We start from the raw sequence: 20843 nt of genomic DNA on the forward strand, positions 1-20843 counted from the left end.
TTTTACTTTGGCAATGAATGCTTGTGTGCAAATTGTACTAATGACAAGCAGAAACAGATGACGCTTCATATTCAAAATTACAAAATAACAAAAAAAAATCGGTATGTATTAAATTTTAGAGACATTGTATCATTGACATCGGATTAACAGCTGAAACAAAAAACTTGAAACTTGAGTCTTAAAACAATTTGTACGATAGGTTATTAAAGGTATTAAATAATTGTATAATTCCTAAAATGGAGCTATAGCAGATAAACCTTTCGTTTTTCTTTCCCATGCCATGCAAATTATATTTTCTGCACATTTTCCCTATAATAAGAGTTATGCCTTTGGTTGCTCCACGACTTCCACATTTAAAGTCTTTAACAGAGCCACAAAGGACGATCACATAATCTCGGTCGTCAATTGTGACCAACTCTTCGATATACTTTTCCCGTACAATAGCAATGGCTTTGTTGATTGTGTGGTACGTCTTCTTGCTAATATTTCACGTGGTTCGATATCAATAACATCCCACTCTGCCCTAAAAACATTTATTATCTCTGGATGGAGCAACCCATACAATGTAACTATTCATCCAACCTTATTTTGTGAAATGACCGGACAGTGTCAAGTTCCGCAAACGAAAAGTCATCAGTGTCACAATAGTTTCCAGAAGTCATTATACCCTTCAATGTTGGGGGTATTGAAATTTATCATTCTGATTGCACTACCTCAAATTATTCATCGTATCCCCCATAAAATGTCGGCTAAAATAAAGATCGAGGCAATATTATTTGACGTAAAGCCTTGGCCTTTGAAAATCGTAACAGGTAACAAACCCTGTAAAAATAGTCTATGGTATGATATAAAGCTCATTTATCTGTACGGCCAACTTTACGATATTTTAAAGACTTGAACTGAATTCTCCTGGCATTTGCAGTTTAAAATGTAACTCATTCGATTATTAAATCCAGATAATTGTACCCTTAGCCATATGTCTACAGATGGTATATACCATTTGAAAACTTGCCCCATCGAAATAGACCCTAGGTCTCTTTAGACCAAATCCTTTCAGGAAATTTGGAGTCGATCTAGCGATGCCCGTCCGCCTGTCTATCTTGCTGGCTGGTGCACACGATCGTATCCGATTTGGTCCAAACTTGGTACACCGTAATATTTTTTGTCAAACTTAAATCGAGTTCGGAGATGGGCAATATCGGTCCACTCCTTATGGTACCTTCAGGGAGGTACCAGAAAGGGTGAATCGATATCTACAGTTTTCGCGACATTTGAAGAAAATGAAAGTGAATAGTTATAATTATTCGAAATTATGACGTTTTCTGGGGGAGATATCATTTTGAGCCTCATAGTTATTAAAAAAGTTGACCAGTTGTGAAGAGGTACCAGAGACAGTAGTTCGATATATTCCATATTAACACATGATCCTGTGTTGATAGAAATATTGGGATGTGTGAAATTAGAAGAGAATGGAGAAGAGAATTTTATAAGAGTTATAATTTTTCACAATTTTAACCATTTGTGGATGAGGTACATGATTGAGTTGGCCGATATTGTCCATTTTCACACCGGTCTTGGCACAAATATCGGGATTTGGAAAGTTTGCACAGAAATGGATGATATTTTCCAATCTCTGAACTCGATCTAAGTTTGACAAAAATATTACGATGTAATAAGTTTGGATAAAATCGGACACTCCCTTTGAGAGTTATGGTGCGCACCAGCCAACCAGACAGGCAGACAGACAGACGGATGGACATCGCTAGATTCCAAATGTACTGAAATGGATTTCGTCCAAAGAGACCTTGGGTCCAAAACTTTTATTTCGATAAGGCACGTTTTTGCTGTATCTAATGATATATACCCTTCCTAGCCATATGTCTGAGGGTATGAAAAGAAATTTTTCGCATTGCCAATTTAAATCTCAATGATGTATTTTGATAGCTTGTCTGATAATTAGATGTGATAAATGAAATAACAATTCATTATACCAAGACGAAGGACAAATTCAATTTTATTTATTTTTTGAAGCAGCCCAAGGGAGAACTTGTGTTCCACATCTCTTGGGGAAAAGTCTTATTTAAATTCACATAATTGCCATATTTTTTACTTCTTCATCCTAACATATACTTTTGTGGTTATTTCGTCACATGTTCGTCTTATACATTTTGCATTAAATTTACATATTTGATTATCAAGAGCTAACATGTGACGCTGACATAGAAAAGGTGAAGGAGTGTGGCATGTTATGTTAAAACTTATTTGCAACTCGATCAAAATACAATTCTTCGAATTTCCATATTTTTTTTGATATGTTTGACAAATTGTTACAAAATTGAAAAATTATTTTCATCGAATAATTGATTATTTCATTTCACATCCAGGGAAAGTTTACAAACGCTCACATGTGCATAAATAAATAATAATGGCAATATGCCCGAGGGGAATAAACATACATCTGGAAAAGATGTCATGGATTTTTGTCGATAAAAGTGATAAGAAATGTGTATTTATGCCGCAAAATATTTTATTCTTGATCAGCATAAAATTCTATGTCGGTTTATCAATATCCGTCCGTCTGTCCGTCTGTGGAAATCACTCTAGCTTCCGAACGAAATTAAGTAGGTTGATAAAATTTTACTCAAATGTGTATTATGTCTGCAGGACTTTTGGTATTGAAAATGGGACATGTAGGTCCATGTCTTCGTATAGCCGCCATATAACGGTTCCCCCCGATATTCGGTATTCTGATAATTTTAGCGACATTATTTACCAGAATTGTTTAAAATTTGGTATTTGATGTTCGTAATAGATACTACAGCATAAAACAGAAAATGGGTCATGTAGGTCCAGTTCTTCGTATAGCCCCCATATAACGGTACCTCCCGATATCCGGTATTCTGATGATTTCAGCGACATTATTTACCGGAATTGTTTTAAATTTCGCATTTCAAGTTCGTAATGGATACTACAACCTATGAAAAAAACTGTCTGTGCAGGGCCATGTTTTACAATTCCCATGGTTCCTCCTTATATTCGGAATTTTGATGATTTTAGCTACATTATAAACAGTTTTTTTTTCAATTTTCGCATTTGAATATAGTAATAGCTTGTGACAAAAGTTGCCTATGCAGGTCCACGTCGTCGTACAGACCCTAGTATACGGCTACATTCATTATTTTTAAGATTTTAACAGTATTTTTAACAGATTTTTTTTTTTGAAAATTGCCAAATTTGTACCAAATGGTGGAGGGTATTCAAAGTTAGGCCCGGCCGAACTTACAGCTATTTTAATTGTTATTATTTTTTTATATCCTCCACCATAGTATGGGGAGTATATTAAGTTTGTCATCCCATTCATAACACCTCGAAATGTATATTTTAGATCCCACAAAATATATATATTCTTGAAGAGCATAAAATTCTAGTGATGTCCGTCCGTCTGCTTGCCTGTCCGTTTGCGGAAATCACTCTAGCTTCCGAACAAAATGAAGTAGATTGATAAAAATTTACTTAGATGTGTTTAAGTCTGCAGGACTTTTGGTATTGAAAATGGGATATATAGATCCACGTTTTGGCACAGTTCCCATGTAATTGTATCGACAGATTTAAGGGTTTTAGAGTGTTTTTGTCACAATTTTAAACAGAAATTGCTGTAAAATGTCAGTTTATATTCTTAGTATGAGGGAAAGAAATGGGTGATGGAAAAGAGTGAAGATAGAATTATAAAGTGTAATCTACGGCTAAAGAAGTTGCCGTGACGTCTTTAGCCACTTGAATCTTTTGGCTAATTGAAGAATTACTGTAGGGTCAGTGTTAGAAAAAGAAGACAGATCATGTGACACAAGTTCCCCCACCAACCAGAGTCTTACGTTAATGAGTGCTGGGCAGTGGCAGAGCAAGTGTTCGACTGTCTCAATTTCTTCATCATCTTGACAGATCCTACAGTAGTCAATGTCATCGCTATCCAATTTCGAGGTCATTGCCCTCACCTTACAGTGCTCTGTGATGATAGCCACCACAAGTTTTAAATCAGGTTTCGACAATGACAGTAGCGACTTTGTTCTCTTCTATGTCTGTGAATAACCTATAGGAAGTGGAACAGTGATAGTTTAACCGAGTTCACTACTTCAATGGCAGTTTATTCGGCCAATTAGCTTGGCCAATTCGTCTGTAGTCTCGTTGCCTGGAATATTATATTGGCCAGGAACCCAACAGAGCTTGATGGACAACCCAGTGTTTTCCAAGGCACTTTCGCAGTTCAAAACAACCCTTGACTTAATGTTGTAGAAATTTAAGGCCTTCAATGCCGCCTGACTATTGACGTATATAGTCACCGGACCGAACCTCACTATTCCTCGTGACCAGCAGGTCTGTGGCTTTTTTGACCGCAAAGATTTCCGCCCGGAATACGCTACAGTCGTTTCCAAGCTTGTAGGATTCACGAACATTAAGGCTATCACAGAAGACACCAGCTCCCGTTCCATATTCCATCTTTGAACCGTCGGTATAAACAGCTATGCCGTGGAAAGGTGGGTTGTTATGAGCCCAGGCGTCTCTGTTAGGTATGTGTAGGTGGGTCCAAGTCCAACCGCAGTGAAATATAATCACTTGTGTTGGCTTCCACTCCCACATTCCTTTCATGTCTTAGAATCGCAGAATGTCCAAAGGATTGACTGCGCCATTCGTTTAGTTCTCTGAGTTAAAGAGCACACCTGATTTCCTGTTCCTCTACATGAATGCTCGGTGGACTTAAGCACAGTAGGGTGTTCAGTGCTGCTTGAGGTGTGCTCCTGAAGGCACCTCTTTGAACTTTGTCAATGTATCGTAAGTAAGTTAACTTCTTAAGGGAGTGCCACCAGACTAGAGCACCATAAGATAGAATGTGACGAACAATTGACTCATACACCCATTTGATGATGTGTGGTTTGAGGCCCCAGGTTTTACCTATGGAATTCTTTCAAGAAATATCACCAAGTATTATATGAGACTCTGGTTTGAAACCAAGATTTCGATGACCTTCCTTCCAGGTGTTTAAATTACTGGAACAGCACGTATTCTTGTAGGATATTACAATTATTTTTCTTAAAATTTAGCGTTGTATCCTTTTTCCCTTTGTATATGTCCTTTTTACTCTTTTGTCATTCTCATGAGTGACACATGAACCACTTAAGCACACAACCTGTTCTGTCGCATGTGAAAGTATTTCATACGACACGCAAATAGCTGCAATTTATATGCACTCTGAGGTCAGCTCCTTTGGGTGGCTGGTTGATTGAATATTTAGCATTTCATTTGCATTTTAAGTTGGCAAGTTGTGGGTGTAAGGAAGTGGCGGAAAGTAAAAAACAATATAAGTGGCTTAGTTTGCTATCCATAGTGCTGGTTCTACACATTGTGTATGTCTATTACGTGCGGAACATACACTATGTATAAATAACTAATTTTAGAAATAAGCCATAACTGGGCTTTTGTGGAAGATAGTTTTTGCAATTTTTTAAGGGAAAAAAATTGAAGTCGTACTACGTGCATTAAAATAGTTCAAAGGTTCATTGGAAGTGGTATAAATTACGTCTCTTAAATAAATATAAATATATAGTTAAATGGTATTGCGAATAGAAAAATTAAGGCTGAGATGTTTGGAAGAATCTGGATAGTTGAATAAAAAATGTTGAGGAAAGCGGAAGTTATAATTGGAAGTATAATCTAATGGTCTAAAAACAGTTTAATCGATGACAGATTTTTGAAGTTTTTTGAATGAAATTTTAAGCCACCATAGACCAAGTCTTATGTTGGATAGTCACATTGACCTCAACAAATATTCAAAAGTATTTAGAATTTTATACCAAGTCTTAAAAAAGGAGATTCAGATTTTGTATTGAAGCGAATGAAGGTGCCCAAACATTTGAAACAATTTAAATATTTTTTCTCGAATTTCTATTCATTTGCATAAAATGTACCATGAAATAAAATTCTCTCAGGCACAAGGAAATATGTATGGACTTTTATTTGTGTTTTTTTTTTTTTTGGCAATTTTTCTTTCTTTTTCAAATTAAAATCGGTAAGAAAATGCCATTGCTATTTACAAGTTTCACGAAATGTCCCACAGAGAACATTAACATAGTAATGTCTTAGTCACTGTTTTCTTACATCAGCTTTGCGAATTTCAGCAAAAACTTGGCAACACAATTATCCCGTGGACAGTAATTTAGAAAATACTGACTACTGTTGAATATTCATATTAATGTAGATGAATATAAATCACTAATTATTTTGGGTGAGATTTAAGAGGAATTTTCTAAGAAAAAAGTTTAGGTCGTACTTGTTTTTTTTTATTATCTCACATTATTTTAAAAACTCATGTTTAAAATTTAGTTTTTGGTATATTTTTGAAACTTTTGGTATCGAACTTCCTAAAACGGTGTAAAATATTGTCCTTCGAAATTTACTTTGTATACCCTTCACCACATAGTGGTAAAAGTATTATGTCTTTGTGCATTTGTTTGTAACATGGAGAAGGAAAAGAGATAGACCCATAGTTACTTTTGAGGATCTCCATAGAATCACTTTCTGAGCTGATTTATGCATGTCAATCCACGTATTTTTGTAAACAAAATGCAGGACGCAATTATTATCCGATTGAGATGAAATTTATTAGTTTGGCCCAAGGACGAGCCCTATTGAAATTGGTGAGAATCGGTTCAAATTTAGATATAGTTCCCATATATATCTTCAACCGATTTCGGGTTAATTTTGCAGCAAATGCCCAATTTGAATTTTGGTACATCCGACTGAATTCGGTGTAGAAACAATTACATTAAATTTGGTAAAATTCGGTTCAAATATGGCCATAGCTCTCATATATATATTTCATCCGATTTGGTGTTTAAGGAAATCACATTCATAATATGCTCTCCACAACAAGGATATTTGATACCGGAGCTCAAAAATACTTATCGAGATCGGTTTTGATTTTTATATATCTTCGATATACATCTTCATCCGATTTAAGGTTATTGTCCACCATATATGCAATATTCGCCCAAATTGGATAGATTTTTTTAATATTTATCCAAATTTTTACATTTGGTGAAACTGGGTCCGGTATATTTATTTATAGTTGGTATGATTTACTTCACATAAATTCACAATATAAACTTTTTGTTACGGGAGCTCTACTAAATACGGGTGGAGAATGGTGTAGGGTATCACATAGTCGGCCCACCCGACTTTTAACTATTCCTTACTCTTTTCTAGCCTATTTTGTAAAACATCGCACTTAAATTCCAAAAAATTAGTTATTTTTTTAGTGATCAATATTCAATCCTGATATGAAAAAATCTATTCAATTTGGGTGATATTACATATATGGTGAACAATAACCGTAAACTCGGAAGGAGAAGTATATCGAAGCTATATAGAAATCTGAACCGATCTGTATGAAATATGGCAAAGGTATTTTCGTGCAGTTTCTGATGCCCGGTACCAATGATTTTTGTTGTGGCCTGCATAGTACGCATGTGAGGGATTTTAAAACCAAATCGGATTAAACATGTACAGGGTTGCCCATATTCGACGGACCTTTGGGCCCATTCCAATCGACGAGGCTTGTCCGCAGGCAACATTCTTTGCGTCAATTGAATTTTGTACGGGAACAAATGCAAATCAGTGCGAATAATCCGTTGTAAAGTGGACCGAGCCATGCCCAACTGCTGAGAACGGCGTTTTTGGGACGTTCTTGGGGACCTCTCAACACTGGCTCGTACGGCAGCGATATTCTCGGCCGATCGCCTTGGTCGACTTTTATATGGCCTCTTCGGATTAGAAAGAGCCTTACCAGTCGAAAATTTTTCGTATAAACGCTTAATGGTGTTCTTAGAAGGCGCACTTCTCACATTTTTAATGTTTTAAAAGCACGTTGAGTTTTCACAGTTGACTTCTTGTAAATTTCAACTATTTCGCGTGGCGTGTATTGGTTCATGGAAAAAATCTGCTTGGACTGACGTTTCAAACGCGGTATGTCATTAAGCGATGTGACATCTCTGTCAAAAGTTATGGCGTTGCTAGATAGGTCCGTCGAATATGGGCAACCCTATATATGGAAGCTTAGATATATCTGAATCGATGTTCACCAAATTTGAAACACTTGCCCCTAGGCTAAATAAATCCATATGTTTCAAATTTCACTCTATTTGGGCTGACATTAATCATTTGGTGCACAGCAAACATGAAATCGAATAACGATATATATGGGAGCTATATCCAAATTTGAACCGATTTGGCAGATATATTTCAGAGCTGTATCTGATGTCTGGTGCCAAATATTATTGTCATGCAGTGCATATCAAATCGGGTGAACAATATATATGGGAGCAATATAGGTGTATCTGAACCGATTTTCACAAAATTTTAACATACTCCCCTCTAGGCTTAATGTGGTCGCATGTGCCAAATTCAATAATATTTGAGCTAATATTATATATTTGATGCACAGTAAAATACAAATTGGATAAAGATGTATATGGAATAAACTAAACTCCGACTGAGACTTTCGAAATTGATTTCCGTCAAAATTTAGAGGGATATTAATTTAGGGGAACGTACAATTAACATAAAACCCTCGGCCGTCCGAAAATTATGTACCATCTCGAAATATTGGTTTCCAACATAGGAAAATATATATGGATTTTCCCATCTCGCTATCTATGTATGTCCGTCCGTCCGTCTGTCCCTGTTAATTTTTAATCACGCTACAGGTCGCAGTTATAGACCGATCCTCACGAAATTGAAAATGGAGGTGGGGTTATGGTCAGAATAGAACCCTATTGTTTTAGGAGATGATCGCACAATATTTAGGTTGAAATGGACGAAAAACTGAAAAATTTCCTGATTTTGCAGTTGCTCTACTGGTTGCAATTATACCCAATCGACGCGGAAGTTAGCATGGGGCTAGAGCTTAGGGCTGGGCAGAAGCCTTCTAATTTCTTATTAAGTGAACGTTATTTCAATGTTTTTTTTTTCATAATACTCTACGATAACATGGCAGACATATAAATATTTAACGTAATTGAAAATATCCGATACATGTACATTTTTTATTTCATTTCATTTACAATATTCTACATTGTCTCTCATACATTTTTATTACATACGCACATACAAATGTATGTACAAACAGACAATGGCCATCACTTGGACAGCAAATATAAAAACAAATTCGAAAAAATAACATTTCACTTACTTGGCATCATTTATGCTATCCAAATTATCCTTGTTTTCGATTATACCAGTTAGAACACCAATAATATCCGTACGGTTGAGGGTGTGCAGCAGACTTATATTTACAATGGAGATAAGCTCAAAACGCTTCACAGCCAGAATGGTGCAATTCACCAATAATTCTACATCCACATTTTCCGACATGTTTTTTTATTAATAGTCCTTGTTTTATTGAACAGTAATTGTTTTGGTAGTTATCATTATTTTAATTATTTTTGTATGTAAATCATTTAACACAGCACATTTCCATTTCATTCAGAAATTATTTCCATTTTTAATTGAATATTTTCCAGATTTTGATAACATTGAAAATTTGTTATGTTACATCCATTGATTTTTCTGCAATGACTCACTTGTTGTTGTTTGTTTTCACATTTTTCATTTCTCAATTCATTTTTGTTGCATTTCAATTCATCATTAATTCAAAAACTGCATTCATGTTGATATACATTAACATGTTTTCTGCATTTCAAATTGCTGCTGTTGTTTTTCATTTTGAAGTTCGAGGATATTTAAAAATTCTAGCACGTTACTTCCTACACAGTATATGCTGTCATACCACATGCCATGCTTATAGCGGACTGCTATGGTGGCAATATGTATGTATAATACACACACATATATATGCATATGAACATCTATCTCTCCTTCTGCATTGGAACTGCAAACAAATACCGAGGAATAATAACAAAAATAACACAACTTGCACTTGTTGAAAGTAATTTCACATTTCACTGGATATTTTGAAATAGCAGTTTTAATTCACATTTGGATGACAGTTATATCGCGTATGTCATTTAATACAGCTGCATATGTTCGCGAGTGCATGTATGAGTTGGCGGTTGCAAAACATGAATGTGGAGTTATTTTCATATGTGTATGCACATAAATTATGGAGCGAGACTATTAATTTCACACTATACCGCAATATGGGGGGTTAGATGATGTCAGTAATTATGGGATTCTTTGTACAGGCATATATTTATAGAGTTTTTGTTTTCAAAGTCATGCAGATTTTTTTCCTTAATATATTATTAGCCTGTTCAGCAAACTTATTTTTCTTTCAATTGCAAAGCAAATGACAGAAAAATAGATTTTTCAGTTTTCGTACTTAAGTAAACAAAAATAACTTTTTTTCTACTGTTGCGCTTCTTCGTTATTCTAAATTCTAACCCTACGCAAAATCAGGCGCCAGTTAGTATATTATTATGACCTGAGAGACTATAATATCAGAAAATTCTATTTTTGGTCAATTTCAAGCACAAAAGGTTTTTATTCTGACTGTAAGCCCGACTCAATGCAAAATTTCGTGAGGTTTGCGTCATTATTGTGGCCTGTAACGTGATAAATTGGGGAGTATGAAAGTTTGCTGTGGGGACTACTTACAAAAATTAGTAAATGTAGTAAACTTGGGTTCGCATTAGCCGGTGCCCGATATACTCAGAAAGTCATTAGACATACCCATTATTATGGAGGAGGCTACAGGAAAAGGTTGATCTATCCAGCAATAACATGGAAGGAGTTTGAGCCGGAATAAAAGGTAATGTAAACAAGTAAAAAAACAGAAAGTTCGGCCGGACCGAAAAAAATCCGTTGAAAAATACTGCAAGAATCATACAAACACCGCATATAGGGAGTTAACGTTATATTGGGCCTTTATGTGGACGAGGACCTGTAAATGCAATTTTCGCCATAGTTCATTACGATAATCAACAAAATACCGAATATATGTGCCGTTATATGGGGTTATACGAGGACGTGGAAACATGTATGCAATCTTCTTTCATAAATAGTACCCGTTGCGAACTTCAAATTGTAAATTTTAAACATTTTCGGGGAAAAAATTATGAAATACCAAATACTTGGAGGTACAGTTATAAGGGGAATATATCAAAACGTAGACCTACATTGACTGTTCTCACACTTACTCTAATGTTAGGATGGTGTGGGCCGATATATTCAATTTTCGCACTTGCTCTTACATAGGTGGGAGGTAGAAACTCCAACGTTCTTTTTTAATATAGATCCCATCATCACCTACAACATTGCCAAAAACTTTCCCTGCATAAGCAGGCCGCCCTGCTAACTGTACTCTCTCTCCCTCTAGAATCCCTTCCTTCACCTTTTTCTATATCATTCCTATCACCAAAAACTACATTTTTCCTACGATGAACACAATGAACTAAATGGTACCTCAGTTCTCTCCTTACCGAAAATATTAATATATGTACTTCATTTGTTATACTCCCACACACAATACACACCACAAAACAATTTCGATTTCATTTCATTTCATTTTTTTTTTTGAACCGGGTTGGCATTTTTATAGCTTTTTAATTTCGAAAACATGATCGAAACTTTTAAAATATTTTGAATAGAGTGAAACTCTCATTTATAAGAGAACGTTAAGCAATTCATATTTTTGTGTGGAGTAGTCGAACACTATAAGAGTGCAAAGTAATAAAGTTTATGTTCAATTTAAACATAAGCCAATATGTCCAATTTTTAAATCCATAAAACAGACAGAAACCAGTAAAGAAAGTCTAAAAGTCGGGCGGACCAACTTTCTGATACCCCACATCACTTTGCATGGTTAGTAAATCTAACCAGAACAAATAAACGTTTTTATGGGGAATTTATATACCAACTATGAATCAATTTCTACTAAACTTGACGGAGGCATTTGTGTCTGAACCAATATTCGTCAAAACTCATCCTGTTTGAGCTGATATTACATAGTTGGTGCACAAAAACCGTCAAATCGGATGAAGATATATATGGGACCTATATCCAAATCTGAAAAGATCTCTATAAAATTAAGCAAAGGTATTTCTATGTTGTATCTGACCAATTATCGTTGTTGTGGGGAGCATTTTACGGGTGTGAGGGACTTAAATACAAAATCGGATGAAACATATATAAGGGACTTATAGTTATATTTTAATCGATTTTTACCAATATGGATACACTTTCTTACACGATGATTTCATTCGTAGGTGCCAAAATCCATTCCATTCGGGCTTATATTAACTATTTGGTGTTCAATAAACTTGAAATCAAGTGAAGGCATGGTAGCTGCATCCAAATCTGATCCGATCCCGTATATCGGCCGTGAAGAACAAAAATCGGATTTAAAATATATAGCTATATCTGAAGCGATTTCCACCAAATTTGACATACCTATTTCTAGGATAAATTTAATAGTATGTGCCAAATTTCATCCGATCTGGACTAATATTACACATTTGGTGCACAATAAAAAACATTAACATACATTAATTTTGTCATTTCGTTTGTAACTCCTCGAAATACTCATGTCAGACCCAACAAAGTATATATATTCTTGATCAGCGTAAAATTCTAAGTCGATTTAGCGACGTCCGTCTGAATGTCTGTCTCTCTGTTGTAATCACGCTGTCTTTCGAACGAATTTAGATAGAGGGCTAAAATTTTGCTCACATGTTTCTTTTGCCAGTAGGCAGGTTAAGTTCGTAAATGAGCCATGCAGGTCCACGTTTTCATATAGCCCCCATATAACGGTACCACCAAATATTCGGTGTTTTGATAATTTAAGCGACATTATTAACTGGAATTGTTTCAAATTTGCTATTTAAAGTTCGAAATGGATACTACAGCCTATGACAGAAAATTGTCAGTGCTGGTTCACGTCTTCGTATAGGTTCCATATATCAGTACCTCCCTATATTCGGTATTTTGACGATTTTAGGTACAATACCCACCAACATCGTTTGAGATGTCGTATTTGAACTTCGTAATGGATACTACAGCCTGTGACAGAGAATTGTCTTTGCTGGTCCAGGTCTTCGCACAGCTCCGATATATCGGATTTGATGATTATAGCTACATTATTCACCGTTTATTTCAAGTTTCGAATTTGAATATGGTAATGGCTTATGACAAGCAATGCCTATGTAGGTCCACGTGGTATAGACACCAATATAACCGCTAAATTTGGTATTTTTAAAATATTAAAAGAATTTTTTAAGGATTTAATATTTTAAAATTTCTAAATTCGTTCCAAATGGTGAAGGGTATTCCAAGTTCGGCCTGGCCGAACTTACTGCTTTTAAACTTGTTATTCTGTTGTTTTTTATGAGTTATTAAATATTTCATCAGATTTCCTTGATCGCCAAATGCCGTATTTTTTATAACATTAAATTCCAAAATTCGAATTTATTCAAAAATCCCTACATTGCCCAGAATTTTTTTAAATCGATTTTAAAGTCGAAATATTTTACGAAATTGAACGCGTAAGGATTTTTATTTAATTTTTGTTTTTTTTTTTCGTATATTCGTTATTGAAGGATTTATTTACGACCACTTTGTTTCAATAAACTTTTGAAAATACAAGATTTTCTTTTGTTTTTTGTTATTATTTCACAAAAAATGTAAAAAATATATGATATATATGATCAAAATTATATATATATTTTTGGATATTTTTGTTTTCGCATATTTTTATTTTTGCATATTTTTATTTTTGCATATTTTTGTTTTTGCTTTTTGTTTTGCACTATTATCTTTATTTAACTTATTTTCCACTAAATATATTCATGGTTAATAGAATTATGTTTGTTATTATTATTAATATTAATAATATTAATTTATTATTTTTATTTGTGATTGTGATATTATTATTATTATTATAATTATTATTATTATTATTATTATTATTATTATTATTATTATTATTATTATTATTATTATTATTATATTATTATTATTATTATTATTATTAATATTATTATTATTATTATTATTATTATTATTATTACTATTATTATTATTATTATTATTATTATTATTATTATTATTATTATTATTATTATTATTATTATTATTATTATTATTATTATTATTATATTACTATTATTATTATTATTATTATTATTATTATTATTATTATTATTATTATTATTATTATTATTATTATTATTATTATTATTATTATTATTATTATTATTATTATTATTATTATTGTTATTGTAAAACACTAAAATTCTATGGTCATCCGGCTGAAATCAATTAGTATTACTTTCTGTTTTAATGTGTTTTATTTTCTTTTTTTGTTTCAAATTATTTCCTCTTAATTGCATTGTTGTTGATGTTGTGTTATTTTTCCTCCATTACTTCACATTTTATTTTCTTACATTATTCGACAAGCATCAAACTTTGTATATTTCCTTTTCTTTTCAATTTTAATTCTTTTTTCTCAATTGCGTAAAGAAATCACTTTCAATTAATTCAAATTAAATTTCTAATTCTTTTCTGTTAGATTTTACATTTTAACATTCTTTTGAATTTGCACTGTGTTATTGTTGTTTAATTATTGTTGTTATGTTATACGGTGAACACGCGTTCGCTTTGTCATTCAACCGTACCGTTAATGTTGACAACCGAATTGAAACTGAAAGTTCATTCATTGAAATGATTCGTGGCAACTGAAACCATGAAGGGATTTTGGGGGAAATGTCAAAATTTATGTTAACGAACGGAAAAGGAAAAACAACCTGTTGTTGTGTGCTGAGAGAAGACATAGTATAATACTTTGTTCTCTATGCGGCATTTCTTTGTTATACACAATGGGAGAACGGCTCTCATTTTATGGGAACCCACCAATTGTGTGGGTTGATGTGATGTGTGAACTGTGAGTAACAGCATCGGCACTGTAAGTTGCTATAAAAATGTTACGGACTTATGTTGGTAACCGTATCCTTTATCCTTACTTACATTGTGGAAATGTAATAAACATCGGTGATTAATACTGTTATTTTACCATTTCTGTAATAAATAAAATGAAATGAAAATACGGAGAATATTAGAATTTTACTTGTTGGGGAAATTATACTCTGCAGGGTAAAAAGTGAGAATTAGAATGTATTATTAAGGAATCACCAGTTAACATATCGAAATAATGTATATAAGTGTAAAGACAAATCAAGTCAGTTATTCCATAACAGAACTTCGTTTTCTTTGTATAGTGTTTGGAATAACTCTAGTTTATTGAAAAATGTCGACGTTTTTTCCAGAGGTAGGCATTTGTAAAAGCTCGGTTTATATCAGAATAACATTTCATTAGAAAAGTCACAAAAACAGAATTTCACAAAAATTATTTATAAGTATTATAAATAGTTCGGCCGGGCCGAAATTTGAATACCCTCAACAATTTGGGACGAATTTGGAAAAATCCGTTAAAAATTCTGTTAAAGTCTTAAAAATACCGAATATAGCCGCTATATTTCGGTCTATACGACGTGGACCTACATAGGCTTTGCTTGTCTTAAGCCATTTCCGTATTCAAATTCGAAACTTGAAATAAACGGTGAATAATGTAGCTAAAATCATCAAAATACAGTGTATAGGGAGGTACCATTACATCGGAGTTATAAGAAGTCCTGAACCTGTAGCTGTAGCATCCATTATGAACTTCAAATACGACATCTCAAACAATTTCGGTGAGTATTGTACCTAAAATCGTCAAAATACCGAATATAGGGAGGTACTGATATATGGGGCCTGTACGAAGACCTGGACCTGCATAGATAATTTTCTGTCACATACTCTAGTTCCCATTACGAACTCTACATACTCACTTTGAAACTACTCCGGTGAATAATGACGCTAAAATCATCAATATACCGAATATTGGGAGGCACCGTTATATGGGGGCTATACGATGACGTGTACCTGCACAGACAATTTCTTAGGTTGTAGTATCTGTTTCGAACTTCAAATACCAAATTTGAATCGGGAGGTACCGTTATATGAGGGCTATATGAAAACGTGGAACTGCATTGCCCGTTTTCAATGCCAAAAGTCCTGCAGACATAGTATACATTTGAGTAAAATTTTATCAATCTACTTCAATTCGTTCGTAAGCTAGAGTGATTTCCCCAGATGGACAGACGGACGGACATCGCTAAATCGACATAGAATTTTATGCTGACCAAGAATATATATACTTTGTGGGGTCTAAAATGTATATTTCGAAGTGTTACAAACGGAATGACAAGCTTAATGTACCCTCCATACTATGGTGGAGGGTATAAAAATAGAATAAATTATGAACTCTACACACCGAATTTTAAGCTATTCCGCTAGAAAGTGATGCAAAATCTCAAAATATCGAATATCAAGAGGTACTATTATATGGGGCCTACACCAAGACGACCGATATAGCTCATCTTCGAACTTGAAAGCTCATCTTCGACAAAAGACAACTACATGCTAAATTTAAGCCTCCTATCATATGCCTAGCGTGATTACAACATACGGATGGTCATGGGTAGGTCACTTAGAATTTTTCGATGATCATAAATATATAAAATATTGTTGAATCTAAAATTATTATTTAGGTTAGTTACAAACTTAATCAACTCTCCATTTTATGTATGTGGAGTGCATATAAAAATAATATCTAAATATCTGCAGAAAAATCATTCATGTGTAGCCAAAACGAAAAAATTACACGTTGGGCGCCAAAAGGTTTCAAGTTTAGATTTAGCGCTAATAATCTTATAATATGAAATTCAACTGTATTAATTTCGTGTTGTACGTTGGATTACATTTGTGTTAATATTATTATTATATCTTCCAAAGGAAATCCCAAGTTGGGCGCCATTAAGTTTAAAGCTCATTGTACACGTCAAACATTATTTTGACAATTTGCAACTGTCAACATAATGGTGTAGGCAATGGTACATTTAAATTGTTTTATATTTTCAACTTCAATGGAGAATGGCTTCCTGTAAATTCGGTCTAACAATGTCAACAACCTTATCAGACAATCTAAAGTAAAATCTTCTTTTGAAAATTTCCGCTTATAAAGTTAATGAACTGTAAAATGCATAATTCATCAAAAGTATTCAACCGGTTATGATGTGATATTTTTTTGTTTTTATTTTATGCTTTTCCTTATCATGATTTGTTGTTTTTTACATGGAAACAAAAAAATACAAGTTTCTTTATGAAAACAATCCGCATTCTTATCCTTTTGGTTTGGGATGAAAAAAGAAAATAAAGAAAATCTTTAAGTACGTGCTTCCAGTCTGAGAAGAAATAATGAGGAAAAAGAAAAATTAAAAAGGATAAAATTATATACTTTTTATTTCATAATAACATCTGAGAGCTTTAAACTTTCCATTCATGGAGTGAATAGTGAATTAAGTATTAAGCAATCTGAAAGCGATTTAGAGAAAATCCTTTTGGAACCTTGTGTAGTTTGGTGCACTGCAATGTGCTCTAACGCAGCCAATGACCTTATCAGACAGTATAAAATTAAACTTCCTTTGAATAGCCCTGCTTATAAAGTTAATGAACTGTGAAAAGCATAAATCTTCTTGAGCATTCAACGAGTTATCATCATTATTTTCTCATAATTATGAGGAATTTCTTCGTTAAATGGTTTCTTCTCCGCAGTGAAGACAAACAGCAAAGTTCAATTAACAGAACAATCTGAACAATAAACTTTTTTTTTTTGCTTTATTCCCATTAAAAGAGCAAATGGAGAAAATAAAGAAAATCTCTCAGTCTGAGAAAAAGATTTAATGAATAAAACACAAAAAGAACAAATTAAATGTTGTTTTTGTGGCATAAGAATTCGTGACAATTTAAATGATTTGGATTATGACGTGATATTTTGCAAGGATGATTTTAAGGTAATTATTTGTGATGAATGCGATAAAGCGAGAGACGGAGTCTTAACAGACCAGTAGCAGTAATCGAGACTGGCTCGTCCGCTCTCTCGTAAATCCTATTTGTGCCTTTCGGCGTTTAAAACTAGATATGGCGTGCATTTCTGTAATAAGAAGTGTTTTTCTTTTATTATAATCAGAAACCTGTATATGTCTATTAACGGTGCAAAAAACTACTTTCTATCAAAAGAATTAAATAGTATATCACTGATGACTTATTCTGTATTGTTTGACTCATTGTAGTAAGGGTATTATGACTTTGTGCTTTTGTTTGCAAAATGGATGCCTTTGATTGTAACTTCTCAGTCGATTTATGCATGTCAGTCCGGTTGTCCGTCTGTTCATGTATTTTTGTGAACAAACTGCAGGTCGCAATTATTATCCGATTGAGATATAATTTTCCAAACAATATTCGTTTGGCCCAACACTATTGAAATTGGTGAGAATCGGTTCAAATTTAGATATACAGGGTGAGATGAAATGCGAAGAACTGCAACCAACTTCAGACTGCTGTCATTTCTAAGCCACTCGTCCGACAGCTGTTAATGACAGCTCATTATATTGTTTTCAAGCGTAGAGATAGTTCGAAAAGTAAAGAAGCAGAAATGGTTCGAACAGTAAAGAAGCGACTTGATCGAAACCCTCGTCGTAGTGGCCGAAAAATGGCTCGCGAGCTGAACATATCGCAATATTCCATTCGGCAAATATTGAAAGATGAGCTCGGGGTAAAGCCATTGAAATTCCAAAAAGTGCAAGAACTTACATCGCAACAGAAAGAAAATAGACTCAAAAGAGCTAAAGAGTTGCTTCGCTTGGCCGAAACTGGTGAACTGAAAAAAGTCTTGGGCACGCAAACATTTTCGCCGCAGACCTTGGACATTCCAAGAGGACTCAGCACCATCGCACTCAGCACGCGCCACCCAAGAATGAATACAAAATGAGGTTCCTCGCTTCATTTCCAGCGCAAAATGGGCCGGAAATGGGCCAAAGTACCCGAAAGCAACATTCGGCAGCGTGTGACGGTTTCATTGAAGGCCATAATTCGTACCATAGGGGACCAATTTGAACAAATCTAAACTTATTCTAAAATTTGATGCTATTTCCGACATTTTTTGCTTGCATTTAATTAAATTTAAACAAGTAAAAAAGCAGTAAGTTCGGCCGGGCCGAACCATTTGGAACGAATTAGGAAATTTTCAAAAAAAATCTTAAAAATACCGAATATCGTAAAGTGTCGATATATTGGGGTGATATACAATATTGTGGACCCATGCAGATAAATCTACGCCTGGGGGTAAAGTACTCATAATGAACTTCAATTCCATTGAGAAATCTGGTTAAAATCATCAAAATACCGAATATCGTGGATACCGTTATATGAAGGCTATAAGATATTGTGGACCACTATAGACAATTATCTGGCGGGGGTAAAATACCCACAAGGAACACCTTCAGACAATTTCATTGAAAAATGTGACTAAAATCATCAAAATACCGAATGTCGGTGGGTTATGGGGGCTATACGATATCGTGGACCTATATAGACAATTCTCTTTCAGGGTGTAAAGTGCTCACAAAGAACTCCTTGTGTAGAATTTCAGACAACTCTGTTGAAATATGTGGCTAAAATCATCAAATTACGGAATATCGAGGGGTACCGTTATATGGGAGCTATACGATATCGTGGACCGATATGGTACATCTTCGAACTGCACCTGCCTGCAGACAAAAGAGAAATCTGTGCAAAATTTTAGCTTCCTATCTTAATTCGTTTCGACTGTAGCGTGATTACTACGGACGGACAGACGGACAAAAGGGCAGACGGACGGACAGGGCTAAATCGTCTTAAAATTTTTCGCTGATCAAGAATATATATACTTTGATGGGTCTAAAGTTATTATTTCGATGAGTTACAAACGGAATGACGAACTTAATATACTCTCCATACTATGTATGATGGAGGGTATATAAAATATGTACAAATTATGGCGTTTGACTTAGTTTCATGTATATGTTCTCCACAACAATGATATTTGGTACCAGATATCAGATACAGCTAAGAAATACCTCTGCCAAATTGTATCGATATCGGATCAAATTTGAATAAAGCTTCCATATATATGTATCTTCATCCGATTTCACGGTAATTGCACACCAAATATGTAGCTCTGTTTTCATTCTCCGAAACTGAGACAGCAGTCCCTCTTCAGTTAGCTGGAAGACCGTCTGTCTGCCTGTCCATCTGTGGAAATCACTTTAATTTTATCACATTTTATACATTTTGTAGTTATTCTCTAAGTCCCGTCACCTTAAATGTACAAAAGGGTACTTTATAATCAAAAATGTGAATCGTATATCAGTTATGACCAAAGCTGCCATTTTAACGATTTTTCAGTCTAAAAATGGTAAATGCCGATATTAGCCACACAAAATTACGACATTTTAATGATCGACAAGAATTGCCTCATATTTTACGTCACTAAAATTCGAAGAACATATTTTCGGGTGCAAAAGTATAATATTTTATTTACACCATGAATAGACAAAATTTTCTATTTAAGCAGTCTCAATAAAATATTGTTTTAATTTAATCGTAACCCCATCTAGAATTAATCTTCTTTGTCGTTTGCTGTTTCCTCGACAACTTCTATCCTTAAATAAAACCACGCAATCACCAACACGTCTTATTATTATTTTTGATTTGAGAGTAATTGAATTTTCAACATTGTCCCCATCAATTGAAAATCCAATTTTGCAACAGCAAGAAAATCTACAATGGGTTTATTAACCGTACTTCAACAGCATGTGCATGTGTGGGTCTTCCGGTTAAAGGTTATGAACTTCGAATTG

The 20843-nt window shown here is 34.1% G+C and overlaps 1 protein-coding gene across 1 annotated transcript in view; it reads right to left on the reverse strand.

Annotated features, from left to right (window-relative positions):
• The window catches only part of LOC101896103 (tachykinin-like peptides receptor 86C), a 182860-nt gene extending 173260 nt beyond the window's left edge, over positions 1 to 9600 (reverse strand). The window contains exon 1 of the mRNA XM_059128086.1: positions 9242 to 9600. Within this exon, the coding sequence (XP_058984069.1) occupies positions 9242 to 9423 (182 nt within the window). The 5' untranslated portion in view covers positions 9424 to 9600. The remainder of the gene's footprint in view (positions 1 to 9241) is intronic.
• Between the last annotated feature and the right edge of the window lie 11243 nt (positions 9601 to 20843).

This window comes from Musca domestica, unplaced genomic scaffold (genome assembly GCF_030504385.1).
Source record: "Musca domestica strain aabys unplaced genomic scaffold, Musca_domestica.polishedcontigs.V.1.1 102, whole genome shotgun sequence".
NCBI lineage: Eukaryota > Metazoa > Arthropoda > Insecta > Diptera > Muscidae > Musca > Musca domestica.